The sequence below is a fragment of the Capra hircus genome, chromosome 20, assembly GCF_001704415.2.
Source record: "Capra hircus breed San Clemente chromosome 20, ASM170441v1, whole genome shotgun sequence".
NCBI classification, from domain to species: Eukaryota; Metazoa; Chordata; class Mammalia; order Artiodactyla; family Bovidae; genus Capra; species Capra hircus.
The window spans coordinates 33,345,105-33,357,424 of NC_030827.1; the positions used below are offsets into that span (position 1 = coordinate 33,345,105).

At 39.4% G+C, this 12,320-nt stretch overlaps 1 protein-coding gene across 3 annotated transcripts in view; it reads left to right on the forward strand.

The window, feature by feature from the left end:
* Positions 1-12,320, forward strand: part of C6 (complement C6) — a 77,441-nt gene that overhangs the window by 41,133 nt on the left and 23,988 nt on the right. For all 3 annotated transcript variants that reach the window (XM_013972795.2, XM_005694751.3, XM_013972794.2), the window contains 5 exons: positions 3,735-3,901; positions 5,317-5,542; positions 6,682-6,853; positions 7,431-7,542; positions 11,775-11,907. In XM_013972795.2, the coding sequence (XP_013828249.2) occupies positions 3,735-3,901; positions 5,317-5,542; positions 6,682-6,853; positions 7,431-7,542; positions 11,775-11,907 (810 nt within the window). The remainder of the gene's footprint in view (positions 1-3,734; positions 3,902-5,316; positions 5,543-6,681; positions 6,854-7,430; positions 7,543-11,774; positions 11,908-12,320) is intronic.

Genomic DNA, 12,320 nt, shown 5'->3' on the forward strand with positions numbered 1-12,320 from the left:
CTCTAAAAGTAGTACATTAAAAACACTCAGACAACCAAGTGAGAAACCTGAGTGCTGTCTTTGATTTCTCCCTCTCTCTTTCTTGCCTCTAGATGCAGTAAGCAGTCATTCCTCCTTCTTAATATGTCTCCCACTTCTCCCCATTTCCTCATTTCCATGCACATACCTTCCATTCATCATTTCCAACTTGGATTACCACAGAGCCCTCCCAACTGGTCCCTTTGCCTCTGGTCTTGCCTTATTCTACACATTTGCTGTGAGAGGAATATTCTCCAAGGCAAATCTTATCATGAAACACTCAGGCCTTAAACATGTCAATGGCTTCACATAGCCTTGAAGATAAGTTCCTGCCTCAATTTCTGCCTAGCTAAGTTTTTGCCTCTCTTTCCTAAATAAGTCATGCTCTCGACTGTGCCTTGTCATTATAAATAACTCCTTCTCTGTGTAAAATTCTCTTATTCCCTTACTTTTTCTGACTGATGACTGCTTCTGCTCAGAACAAAGGGAATCACAGAAACTCCCCAAATATGAAGCTTATATTGTCACTGGGGGACAGCCAAGGTCCCCCGGTATTATAAGTAGCTAAGCTACTTATAATAATAAGTAGATAGTTTTAAGTATCAGAGGCTATTGATGGTTTACATATGGATGCCCATGTTGAGCATAAGCAAAACGAGAGCTGATTTGATAACTATACATTTGTATTACAGCCAAAAAAAGCAGTATGCAATCAACCTAGTAATGTAAATTAGAGAATATACAGATTCTATACCAGTTTGTCTTGCAATAGAATAGTTTAATAAGAATGAGAATTCAATAAATCAAGACCTCAGAGTTTGAAAAGATTAAATACAAGAATTAACTGAAAAGGAAGATTTCAAAACTAAGGTACAAGGACACAAATATTGAAAAGAATCACCATTATAGTTATAAATAGACACTGAAAATTCAAGATATTATTGTCTGAAAGTAAAATTAATAAAAGAAAGATCTAAAGTAATTCATAATAAATGCAGACAAATTCAGATATTAACCATTATTAAAGAATATCTAATGGAAATAGAATGACAAATATAATTTAATATATGGGAATTAATGTTCCTGAAATAGAGAGCTCAAGAAATGAAAGAGAAAAACTATTTTAATAAATAACTAAATATATGAACATGTCCCAGAAAGAAAGGACGAAATTTGTCTTGATTAATTGTATCAGAAATATGGTTCAAATATACAATTTCAAGGCAAATTCTAGCTAATTAACTAAATTCAAAGATTTTTAAAATGAATTCAAGTACCTTAGCTGAAAAAATAATTTCCCTATAGAATAACAACAAAATCTGGCTGGCGTCAGACTTACCCACAAAATGCAAAGCTAAGACAATAAAGGAATGTTCACAAACTTCTAAAACAGAAAAGAAAATGTGTTCATATGTAAACATAACAGAAAGATGTCTCAAAACCTGAGAGCATTCTGTAAACGTTCATTCTTGAGTACTCAATGAATAAAAACTACTCAGCTGTAAAATCCATCCAACATAGAGATGAGAAAATGTCCAAAATGGATTCATAACAGGAAGACACTGCAAAACCAGAGACTATTGCAGTAGTATCCAAACCGATTAATCAACCCAACCATCCATCCTACCCTGCTTACACATCGCTGATATTCCTGAACTGTGTCAACTCTCCAACCCAAGTTTTTAGTGCCTGGTTTACAGAACATTGTCAACTAACACTGATCAATCACAATGACAGTTTGCCTAAAAACAAAGACGTATTTATGTTGTTTTCTAAAAGCACACTTAAGAATACAGATATGTCTATTTCTAACCCTGAGCTAGTTTCAAAAGATGGTCTATATAAAATAGAATTTTTCATAATCTTGCTCATCATAGTTGTTACTGAGTCTCTCAGTCAAGTCTAACTTTTCTGTGACCCCATGGACTATAGCCCGCCAGATTCTTCTGTCTATGGGGTTTTCCAGGCAAGAATACCTGAGTGGGTTGCCATTTCCTTCTCCAGGGGACCTTTCCAACCCAGGAATCAGACCCGACTACCCTGCATTCTAGTGTACTCTTTGCCTCTGAACCACTAGAAAACCCCTAGCGGGTTTTACTTCATAAAACTCCTTGAAACTTTTGATATGTTTTGAGGCAGCTTTGGTATCAAACTCATGTTGTGACAACGAGAAGCTTGCATAAGAAAGAGAAGGATCTGTTCTTCCTTCCACTAGTTGTTTTGCTTATGTTTGCACTATAGGTATCATCTTCAGTCTGAATTTTCTTTCTGGAATCTTTTTAAGCCATTTATTCACTTGTGAGCATTCTGTTCATAGTAGTTAATGAATAATAAACAGACTTAACTCTAGGTCTTTCTTCAAGATTCCAAGTTTATCATATATAACTCTTACCATAGTGTCATTCCACTTATGACATATATGATATCAATCTAGCAAGTCAGAATCACTGTCACTAGGTATATGGTATATTGGCAAATGATCACTTCTCTCATATTTCACATGAAAAATAAATGCAAGAAAAAAAAAACCTTCTAAAATGTTCTTCCTATATCCCTCTTAAGCAGCTCACTTTGAAAAAGACCATAGTTTTTTCATAGACAGAGTATTTCATCCATTGTTTTAATCATCCTAGTCTCCCTCACTGCAGAATTTCTAAATAGGGGCATGGCTGAACCCTACTGAAACTCCAGAACAGACATCAAATCCATGTCATTAACTATTACCCATATCACTAACCTCTTTACCATTTGATTTTCTCATTACAATTTCTTATCACCAAGCTGGGCTTCCCAGGAGTGTAGTGGTAAAAATCCACGGGCCAATACAGGAGCCTCAGGAGACCCAGGTTTGATCCCAGGGTCAGGAAGATCCCCTGGAGAAGGAAATGGCAACCCACTCCAGTATTCTTGACTGGAAAATTCCATCAACAGAGGAGCCTGGCAGGCTAGAGTCTATGGGGTCGCAAAGAGTCAGACACGACTGAGCACACACACACACTCATATTAAAGACACTATGAGTTAATAGGAATTGTCCTGAAAATGTATGTAAAAGATCTTTGCTATATACAGTAAATGCATTACCTCTAAAGCAACATTGTGCCAACTCTTCTGTTTAATTTTTCCCTTTGATTAGTTGTACTTTTACTCCTATCTTTAGGCTTAAAAGCATTCTATCACCTTTTTCTGTAATTGTAGTCAATTATGGCATGGTGGTCCACTGAATGGGTTCCAGAAACCATGTGATTTATGTTATTCTGAGGCCCAAGACATATGCTTATATAAGTCAAAAGTGAGAGGTTTGGCATTCAAAGAGCAAGAGGCAGAGTCCTTAGGCCTTGGGTTACATCTGTATCCCGCCCCCTCTCTCTCCTTAGTAACCACGTGTTCCAGGCCAAATTACTTCTGGCTTCAAAGTCCATGTTTATTATAACACCTACTTCTCAGGATTGTTATGAGAATTACATGAATAATGAGAGTAGAGTGCCGGGCATACACGAGTCGCTTAATAAATGGTAGCTGTTAGCACTATGGTTATCATTTCTATTATTAAACTCCCTTTAGGGACAGGAGGTGTGTTCCAGAGCTTTCACTTAGCTGACTTAATGGAGCTACAAGGTTCTGCCATCTGCTTCTTTCTCCTGTGTAAATAGGCTTTACTTTCCAGTTTGAATTTGCAATAAAATTAAACAAGTCATTTTCTTGAAATACCTTGCAGGTTCCTTTATGCAGGGATCAGAGAAATCCATATCGCTGGTTCAAGGCGGGAGGAGTGAGTATGCGGCGGCTTTGGCTTGGGAGAAAGGGAGCTCTGCTCCGGAAGAGAGGGTATTTTCTGACTGGTTAGAATCAGTAAAGGAAAATCCTTCTGTGATCGACTTTGCGGTAAGATCGAAAAGCATTATGGGTAGGAGCTAAAGCTGTTGTCTGGCAGCCCAAACTATGCATCACACAATTCCTTTTCCATTTCCTTCTCAGATGGAAAAAGAAATGTGTTTCTTTGGTGTGCACGCACACTATACCTTTTTAGAAAACACTGAATTACACATCTCTTGTTTTTGCTGTTGGAACAAGCATTCTGTAGTAAGGCATTTAGAATTCGTAGCATACATAAAATACCAAAAGAGGGAATTTGATGCATAAAACTGCCTAAACTTGCCTAGAGTACTGCTCTTTATCTTCCCATGTATATAATACATTTGATTTCTGTATTTTTCTTGCAATTCTTTAGTTGATGAGCACTCCTAAATCTTCATTTATAGTTCTATGGAATATATGAGATTTTAGATCCATTTGAAATTCTGTTTCTAAAACCACTGATTAAATTTACCAGTCTTATATTTGTTGTAATTACATTAAAGGGTGTTTTTTATTATGTCTGAAATACTTTGTCCACAAATCAGTCATACGCCACTTAAACCAGTTTTGCCTGGAACATAAGCACATTTTTTAAAGCCCCTAAAGGAACTATTCTGCTCATTTCATTCAAATGAAAATAAAGGAATTCAATCATCATGAAAGTAGGATGATTTACATGCAATGTGAAGATATTTGGAATTCTACAGGTTATGGTAGGAAAATGTGGTCCAGCCATCCATCTGGGCACTTGTGAGTCATACACTGCATAGAGAGTCATTCCTCTGGGGTTTTAAAATATTGATGAGCCTTGATTTTTGTGTTAGCCCCCATATTTGTTATTGTAATTCTTCTATTGATTCTACCAGAAAGTTCATTTCTTTGTGTTCTCTCTCCACATTTTTTCACCTGGTTCACCAAAAGCCAGTATTATTGTCCCTGGAAAAACAAAGAACACAGAAAGCCTCTCTTCACTCTTCCCAGATCTTTCTCCATGAGTCAAACTTGTTGAAGTTTCACCAAAACATTCCTGAGCTGCCTGACTCTTAGTCACTTATCTCCAGACGTTGATGCTTAATAAGTAAGATGATGTAAATTCTCATAAGTGACACCTCATCTGAGGCTTCCTCCATAGTAGAAGCTCAGGGAAAGGAAACTCCATGTACATTACACCTGCTGTACTTTAAGGACAGTGGAAGACAGCTAATCTTGAAGACAGCTGGTCTACCCAGCATAGAAGGGAAGAAGTTCCCTGCCCTCCCCTTCCCTGGAGAGGGCTTTTCTCTACTGGTTCAATAGACAGATATGCCATATTCTACAATAATCGCTTTGAAGCATACGATTGCCCAAGTCTTGCCTCTGATTCCATGAGAACTAGGTGGTGATATCAACATATGCCAAAGAGGTGATTCTGACTAGAGCTTCCCCCTCCCATCTGCTCTTAGCTTGCTCCCATCACGGACCTGGTCAGAAACATCCCCTGTGCAGTGACAAGACGGAACAACCTCAGGAGAGCTTTTCAAGAGTATGCAGCCAAGTTTGACCCTTGTCGGTGTGCTCAATGCCCTAACAATGGCCGCCCCGTGCTCTCAGGGACCGAATGTCTGTGTGTTTGCCAGAGCGGCACCTATGGCGAGAACTGTGAGAGGCGCTCCCCGGATTACAAATCTAGTAAGTGTCAGTAATTTACTAGGAGGCAGGAAGCTTTCCCCTCCCCAAGGTATTCTAGGTTGGTTAATGAAAACAGCAAAACAAAACAAAACTTGTCCTTGCAATTTCCACCTTACGCAAATTCACAAGGAAATTAGGCCTGGAGAAAATTAGACTCAAAAGTCAAACAGTTTGATGTCAGTCTCAGCTGTAACCTATCAGCTGTGTGACCTTGGAAAAGTCACCTAACCTCTCTGTGCCTAAATCGATTTTCCATAAAATGGAGATAAGGCCACTATACACTTGAAAGTTATATACGTGTGTTTATGTAGTCGGGCTTCCCCGGTGGTGCTAGTGGTAAAGAACCCACCTGGCAGTGCAGGAAACATAAGAGAAGTAGGTTTGATCCTTGAGTCAGGAAAATCCCCTGGAGAAGGAAATGGCAACCCACTCCAGTATTCTTGCCTGGAGAACCCCATGGACAAAGGAGCCTGGCAGGCTACAGTCCATCAGGTCACACAGAATCAGACACAACTGTTGTTGACTAAACAACAACAACAACATATGTATATGAAATAAACAGCACAATGCCTTTAACATAAGATAAATAAAATAAAAAACATAATATAAAGTAAACTATATGATACTGATGTTATGAGTCTCTTATGCATTGTAATGTAGAATAAGGATAGCTTGTAATAAGGGACAAATTAAGCCACAATCAAAATTTTCATACTGGACTAAGATATATTCAGGGCTACCTCTAATCCTCTTTAGAAAGAGGATATGTCATGGGAGTAAGAATATAGTCTATTACCTTTAGAAATGTATTTTAATGTATATATTAGATATATATCCTTTTCAGAAGATGTTAATATGTATACATAGATGTATGCATATATGTACTGTGTGACACATTGCTGATAGTTGAAAATTTTTCAGAGCTGTTGCCATTTTATTCCTGCGGGAACAGGAAAGTAAAAACAGATGTTGTATCAGCCTCGTTACACGGAGAATTTCTTCTAATCCTGACAACAACGCTATGATATCCTGCAAAGGATCCCACAGCTAAAATGCGAGGCAACCAAGTTGGCCTGGCTTCAAAGCCCCAGTTCTCTGGGCTGCACTGAGATCGGTGGGTGGATGTCCCTGTCTTCCAGATGCTGTGGACGGCAACTGGGGCTGCTGGTCCTCCTGGAGCTCGTGTGATGCTACTTACAGGAGATCAAGAACCCGCGAATGTAACAACCCTGCCCCTCAGCAAGGAGGAAAACGCTGTGAGGGGGAGAGGCGGCAAGAGGAACACTGCACGTTCTCCATAATACAGAACGAGTAAGGATGGAAAGACGGGAGCCGGGGAGAGTGGGCAGCCCCCACCCCCACTGTTAGAGACTTGCAGTATTTATTTTTTTATTGCTAAGTGAAGAAATACTTAGAATTTTACCTATTTCAACATATCAGTGAGGTGTTAGGTATGCTACTACCCCTTTTCCTCTCTAATATTTTCTCTCTTTTTTATCTGTTTTATATACATATATATATGGGCTTCCCAAGTGGCGCTAGTGGCAAAGAACCCACCTGCCGATGCAGGAGACATAAGAGACACAGGTTCTATCTATGGGTCGGAAGATCCCCTGGAGGAGGTCATGGCAACCCACCCTAGTAGTCTTGCCTGGGAAATCCCATGGACAGAGGAGCCTGGTGGGCTACAGTCCATGGGGTTGCAAAGAGTCAGACACAATTAAAGCAACTTAGCATGCTCTAAAGTATACATATATACACACACTTTAGAGCATATATATGCTCTAAAGTATATATATATATATGCATCCATATATGTACATACATAGACATTTAGGTATGTGTACATATTTATTTTATTATACATATCTTTTTTTTTCCCTTCTAGTGGACAACCATGCATCAGTGATGATGAGTACATGAAAGAAACTGATCTCCCTGAATTAGAATCAGATTCAGGGTGTCCTCAACCAGTCCCTCCAGAAAATGGGTTTATTCGGGTAAGCATCCTGACCTTCACTTTAGGTTTGGAATCCTAAAAGGAGAACTTAGGAAGCATGCATTTTCTTTTATGTGGAGTTGTTTTTTTCATAGTTTGATAACCTATTGACTTAAAAGGTAAAAAAGGTATGTAGAAAGGCTCCACCACTTCCCCTCTTGAATTCCCTGAAGACGTCCTCATACCTAGTTAGACCAAAGGCTGACAGGGTCTTTTGTGCTCCTTGGCACTAACCCATGTGCTGATGACACATTTATGTGAGTAAAGAATGGTTTGGATGACTTCTCTGCTGCTGCTGCTGCTGCTGCTAAGTCGCCTCAGTCGTGTCCGACTCTGTGCCACCCCAGAGACGGCAGCCCACCAGGCTCCCCTGTCCCTGGGATTCTCAAGGCAAGAATACTGGAGTGGGTTGCCATTGCCTTCTCCGGATGGCTTCTCTAAGAGTCTACAAATAAGATCTGACTGTTTATTTCTGAATCTAAACAAACTAACCCCCTATCTAAGGCACATTATCAGGGAAACAAACTAGTTTGACTATAACATAGGTGGTGCTGAGCCTATAATGATTTATTAGGCTAAATACCTATAGAACTCTTAAGCAATCAAAGTTTTATTACCTTTTATCTTTTTTCTTTAAACCACTGTATATTTCTATGATTAAAAACAACTTTTTTCGTTAGACAGCTCTGTGACTTTAGATATAAATTTTCAGGAGATACATAATACTTAAAATTGATCACAGGAGGCATGTGCCTTAATCAATTTCACATTTTTAAAAGAAATTTTACCTTTCTTAAACCCAGTAAAGCCTTTCATCTGTTTCCAACTATGTCATATTTATGATTAAAGAGAAATAACCTTCGATTCTCCAAAGCCAGCAAATAAATAGCCACAGAACAGTGTCTGCACTAATATATCTTCCCTGTTCATTCATCTTCTGTTCATGTATAAGGTGCTAGGCCTAGAGGTGTGAAGGGGGAGAAATGTTTTGGAGGGGAGTAATGTCTTTGGCCACCTAATGTGAAGAGCTGAATCATTAGAAAAGACCCTGATGCTGTAAACGATTGAAGGCAGGAGGAGAAAGGGATGGCATCACCAACTCGATGGACATGAGTTTGAGCAAGCTCCAGGAGTTGGTGATGGACAGGGAAACCTGGCGTGCTGCAGTCCACGGGGTCACAAAGAGTCGGACATGACTGAGTGATTGAACTGAATGTTCATTAGTCCTTACTGGAGAACCAGAGGTTCTCAAACTCCAAAGTCTTAAGCAAGGCCCAGAAACTTCCATAACAAGCAAGATCTCCTATAATACTGGTGCTGCTAGTTGGGGAGCCACACTTCGGGAACAAATCCTTTAGGACAGGGATCAGCAAACTATACCCAGGAGCCAAATCTGGTCTGCCCTCTGTTTTTCTTTTTCTTTTCTTTTTTAGTATTTATTTATTCACGTTTGGCTGTGCTGAGTCTTTGTTGCTGCTCCATTTTTTTCTCTAGTTGCAGCAAGCAGGGCTTACTCTTCATCGTGGTGAATGGGCTTCTCATTGCCATGATGTCTCTTGTTGAGAAACAAGCTCTAGAGTGAGCAGGTTTCAGTAGTTGTGGCTTCCAGGCTTTAGAGCTCAGGCTCAATAGTTGGGATGCACAGACTTCCAGGGCGTGTGGGATCTTCCTGGACCAGGGGTCGAAACGTGTCCCTTGCATTGGCAGGTGGATTCTTTACCACAGAGCCACCAGGGAGACCCTGCTCGTCCTTTTTCAAGTGAATTTTTTGGAACACAACTACATTCCTTTGTTTACATAATAACTATGACTTTTTTGTGCAACAATGGCACAAGGTGACAGATGCTACCTGGCCTGTAATTGATTCTCAAGGCCCTTTACAGAAATAGTTTGTCAATCCCTGCCCTTTTCAACATTATCCTCAAAATTGCTCTTTGTCACATCCAGATTTCTAAATAATTTTTAATCTGTTTGCGTCAGTTGCTTACATAAAGCGTTAAAATGATTGATGTTCTAATTTTAAAAACACACAAAAGGTTTAAACAGTGATTCATTATTCCAATGACTGTTCACAAAATTAGAATATATGTTTCCATTTCTATGAATAAGTTCACTCCTTGTTTCAATTTACGCTTTATTAAAGGCCTAATTCCTACCTAACAAGAGTTTTTGCTCAAAAGTAAGACAATTTTGACTTTCCTAATGAGCACTTTCTAGAATTCCAAGTAGCAAAATGCCCCTTTTATGGAATCAAAGGCAGATATGCCTCATTCCAGGCTAGGGCAATCATGCCCCTGCATGTGAAGATATCTGTTTAGTGACCAAAGGCACTTACCCCAGAGGCAAGTGACACTGACTTTGGGTAAAGGCCTTTGCTAAGTTGGTCTAGCAGATGTGTTGACCAAAGCTTGATGGCTGCAGCATATCCTTATAGGTTATAGCTTCATAAGAGAAATGAAGCAGAAGCTTGTGACAATAACTTATTTCAGAATGATTGTGAGGGAAAATGTGCAGCCTTTGAACAAAATATCCAGATCATTAATACTAGCCATCATGCCATTCCCCTTGGAAACACAGCCATATCCATAATAACCAATGATGGGATACTCTTTTTGTATTCAGAAAATTAATCATCTTCTGGGAGACAAGTTGTATCTCATGGCCACGTAGTAACAAAGGTTGATAACTGAACTTTCACCTCCCTCAAAAGTCCCATCTTCAATTCTCAGAGAATAACTTCCTAGTCAGTTCTTTGTACTTGCCTCCCATTCAGTAAGGAGAGACCATTACATTACTGTCTTCCTCAAAAGGAGAGTGTTTTTCATTTTATTCAGCATAGTTATCAAGCCCTGTGTAAGGCTCAGGTGGTAAAGAATCTGCTTCCAATGCAGGAGACCGGGGTTCGATCCTTGGGTCAGGAAGATATCGTGGAGAAGAGAATGGCAACTTACGCCAGTATTCTTGCCTGGAGAATCCCGTAGACAGAGGGGCTTGGCGGGCTAGAGTCCATGGAATTGCAAAGAGTCAGTCTCAACTGAGTGACTAACACACAAAGATTTGTGAGGCAGAGATCTGGTAGAAGAAATACCACTCAGGCAGAGGTGTGGGGCTGATAAATGTGATAAACATAAAATAGAGCTTATACAAGTTTAAGCGTAGGGGTGGGGCTGATAAATGTGATCAAATAGAACTTTGTGCAAGTTTCTCTCCAAAACCGAAAGGATAATACACGTGATGAAACTGGTAAATGAAAGAGATTTCCCACACAGGAAATTCTACTTGAGTTGGGTCTCAGGACAATGGAAGAGAGAAGATGTTGAGGACAGAGGAAACAGCTAACAAAGATATGGAGGCATGAAAGAGGATATTATGTGCAAAGAATGGTAGATGCCTTTGTTTTCCCAGAGCATAGATTCTATGGGAAGAAATGGCAAGAGGTGAGGATGGGGAAGTAGGTCAAGTTTCATATTCTAAGTTAAGAGTATAAAATCCACTTTATCTTAAAATCTTTTCGTGAACTCCCACATGCCAATAGTTGCACTTTATTTACACATTAAGTGGGAAAATATGTAATGCCCAATAGGTTATTAGGAACACTTTCAAATGATTTGTAGTCAATTTGTTACCATAGCGATTGCATATATTTGCTGCATATGTAGAATACATTACTCACTCAGTTTATAGCCGCAGGATAGTATATAGTTTTCTTATTCTTGCAATAGTAAGCCATCACATATACAGAGTAGAGTAAGTTATTAAGTAAATATAGGTATATATACATATATATATATAGTCTAATCAATTTAAACTAGAAATATGGAAGAAGGATTAGAAGAGGGACTAGTTGGTTGTTAGATAGCTCAATAGTTATGGTGAGTGAAGTCGCTCAATCGTGTCCAACTCTTTGTGACCCGGTGAACTGTAGACCACCAGGCTCCGCTGTCCATGGGATTCTCGAGGCAAGAATACTGGAATGGGTTGCCATTTCCTTCTCCAGGGGATCTTGTTGGTCCAGGGATCGAGTTGTGATAAGAGAGAATATGTACTGTGAGCAAAGGCAGTGATGATGGCAAAGGAAAGGAGTGAACTTTGAGAGATATTTAGAAGTACACATTTAGCAGACTCTGAGTATATACAGGAATGAAGGAACAAAAGAGATCTAGGAGGGCCCTGAGGTGTTTGAAGATATTATTCATCACATTAGTAATGTGCTGATTTTGATTTTAATTCTAGAATGAAAAGAAACAGTACTCAGTTGGAGAAGAAGTTGAAATTTTATGCTTTACTGGATTCAAAGCTGTTGGATACCAGTACTTCAGATGCTTACCAGACAGGAGCTGGAGGCAAGGAGATGTGGAATGCCAACGTGAGAACTGGGCAGACCCTCTATGTGACTGCTAAAGAATGAAAGTGCCCAAAATAAATAAAGAAAAGTCACACCCTTAGATTAGTACATTTTACCATTTTTCAGTAACTCTGGTGAAACGATTTAGTGAAACAGAAAATAGGATTCATCTGCTAAAGTTAGATTTCAAACTGTCTTCATATTTTAATTCTCACCCCTGCATGTTAGCCGGACTATGAGGCTTGTGCTTAAAAAGAAATTGGGGACTTCTGCTAACTGCATCCAACCACAGACATCGGCCTGGCCCAGAGTACAAAGAGATGCAAGCTAATGGGTCCCAGGGAAATGATGCTTAACTCTTAGGTGTCAGAGATGGCATATCATGTGAAATGCAGTTTTCCCCTTGGAGCACATTGGCATGCTTTGCTGGAAAA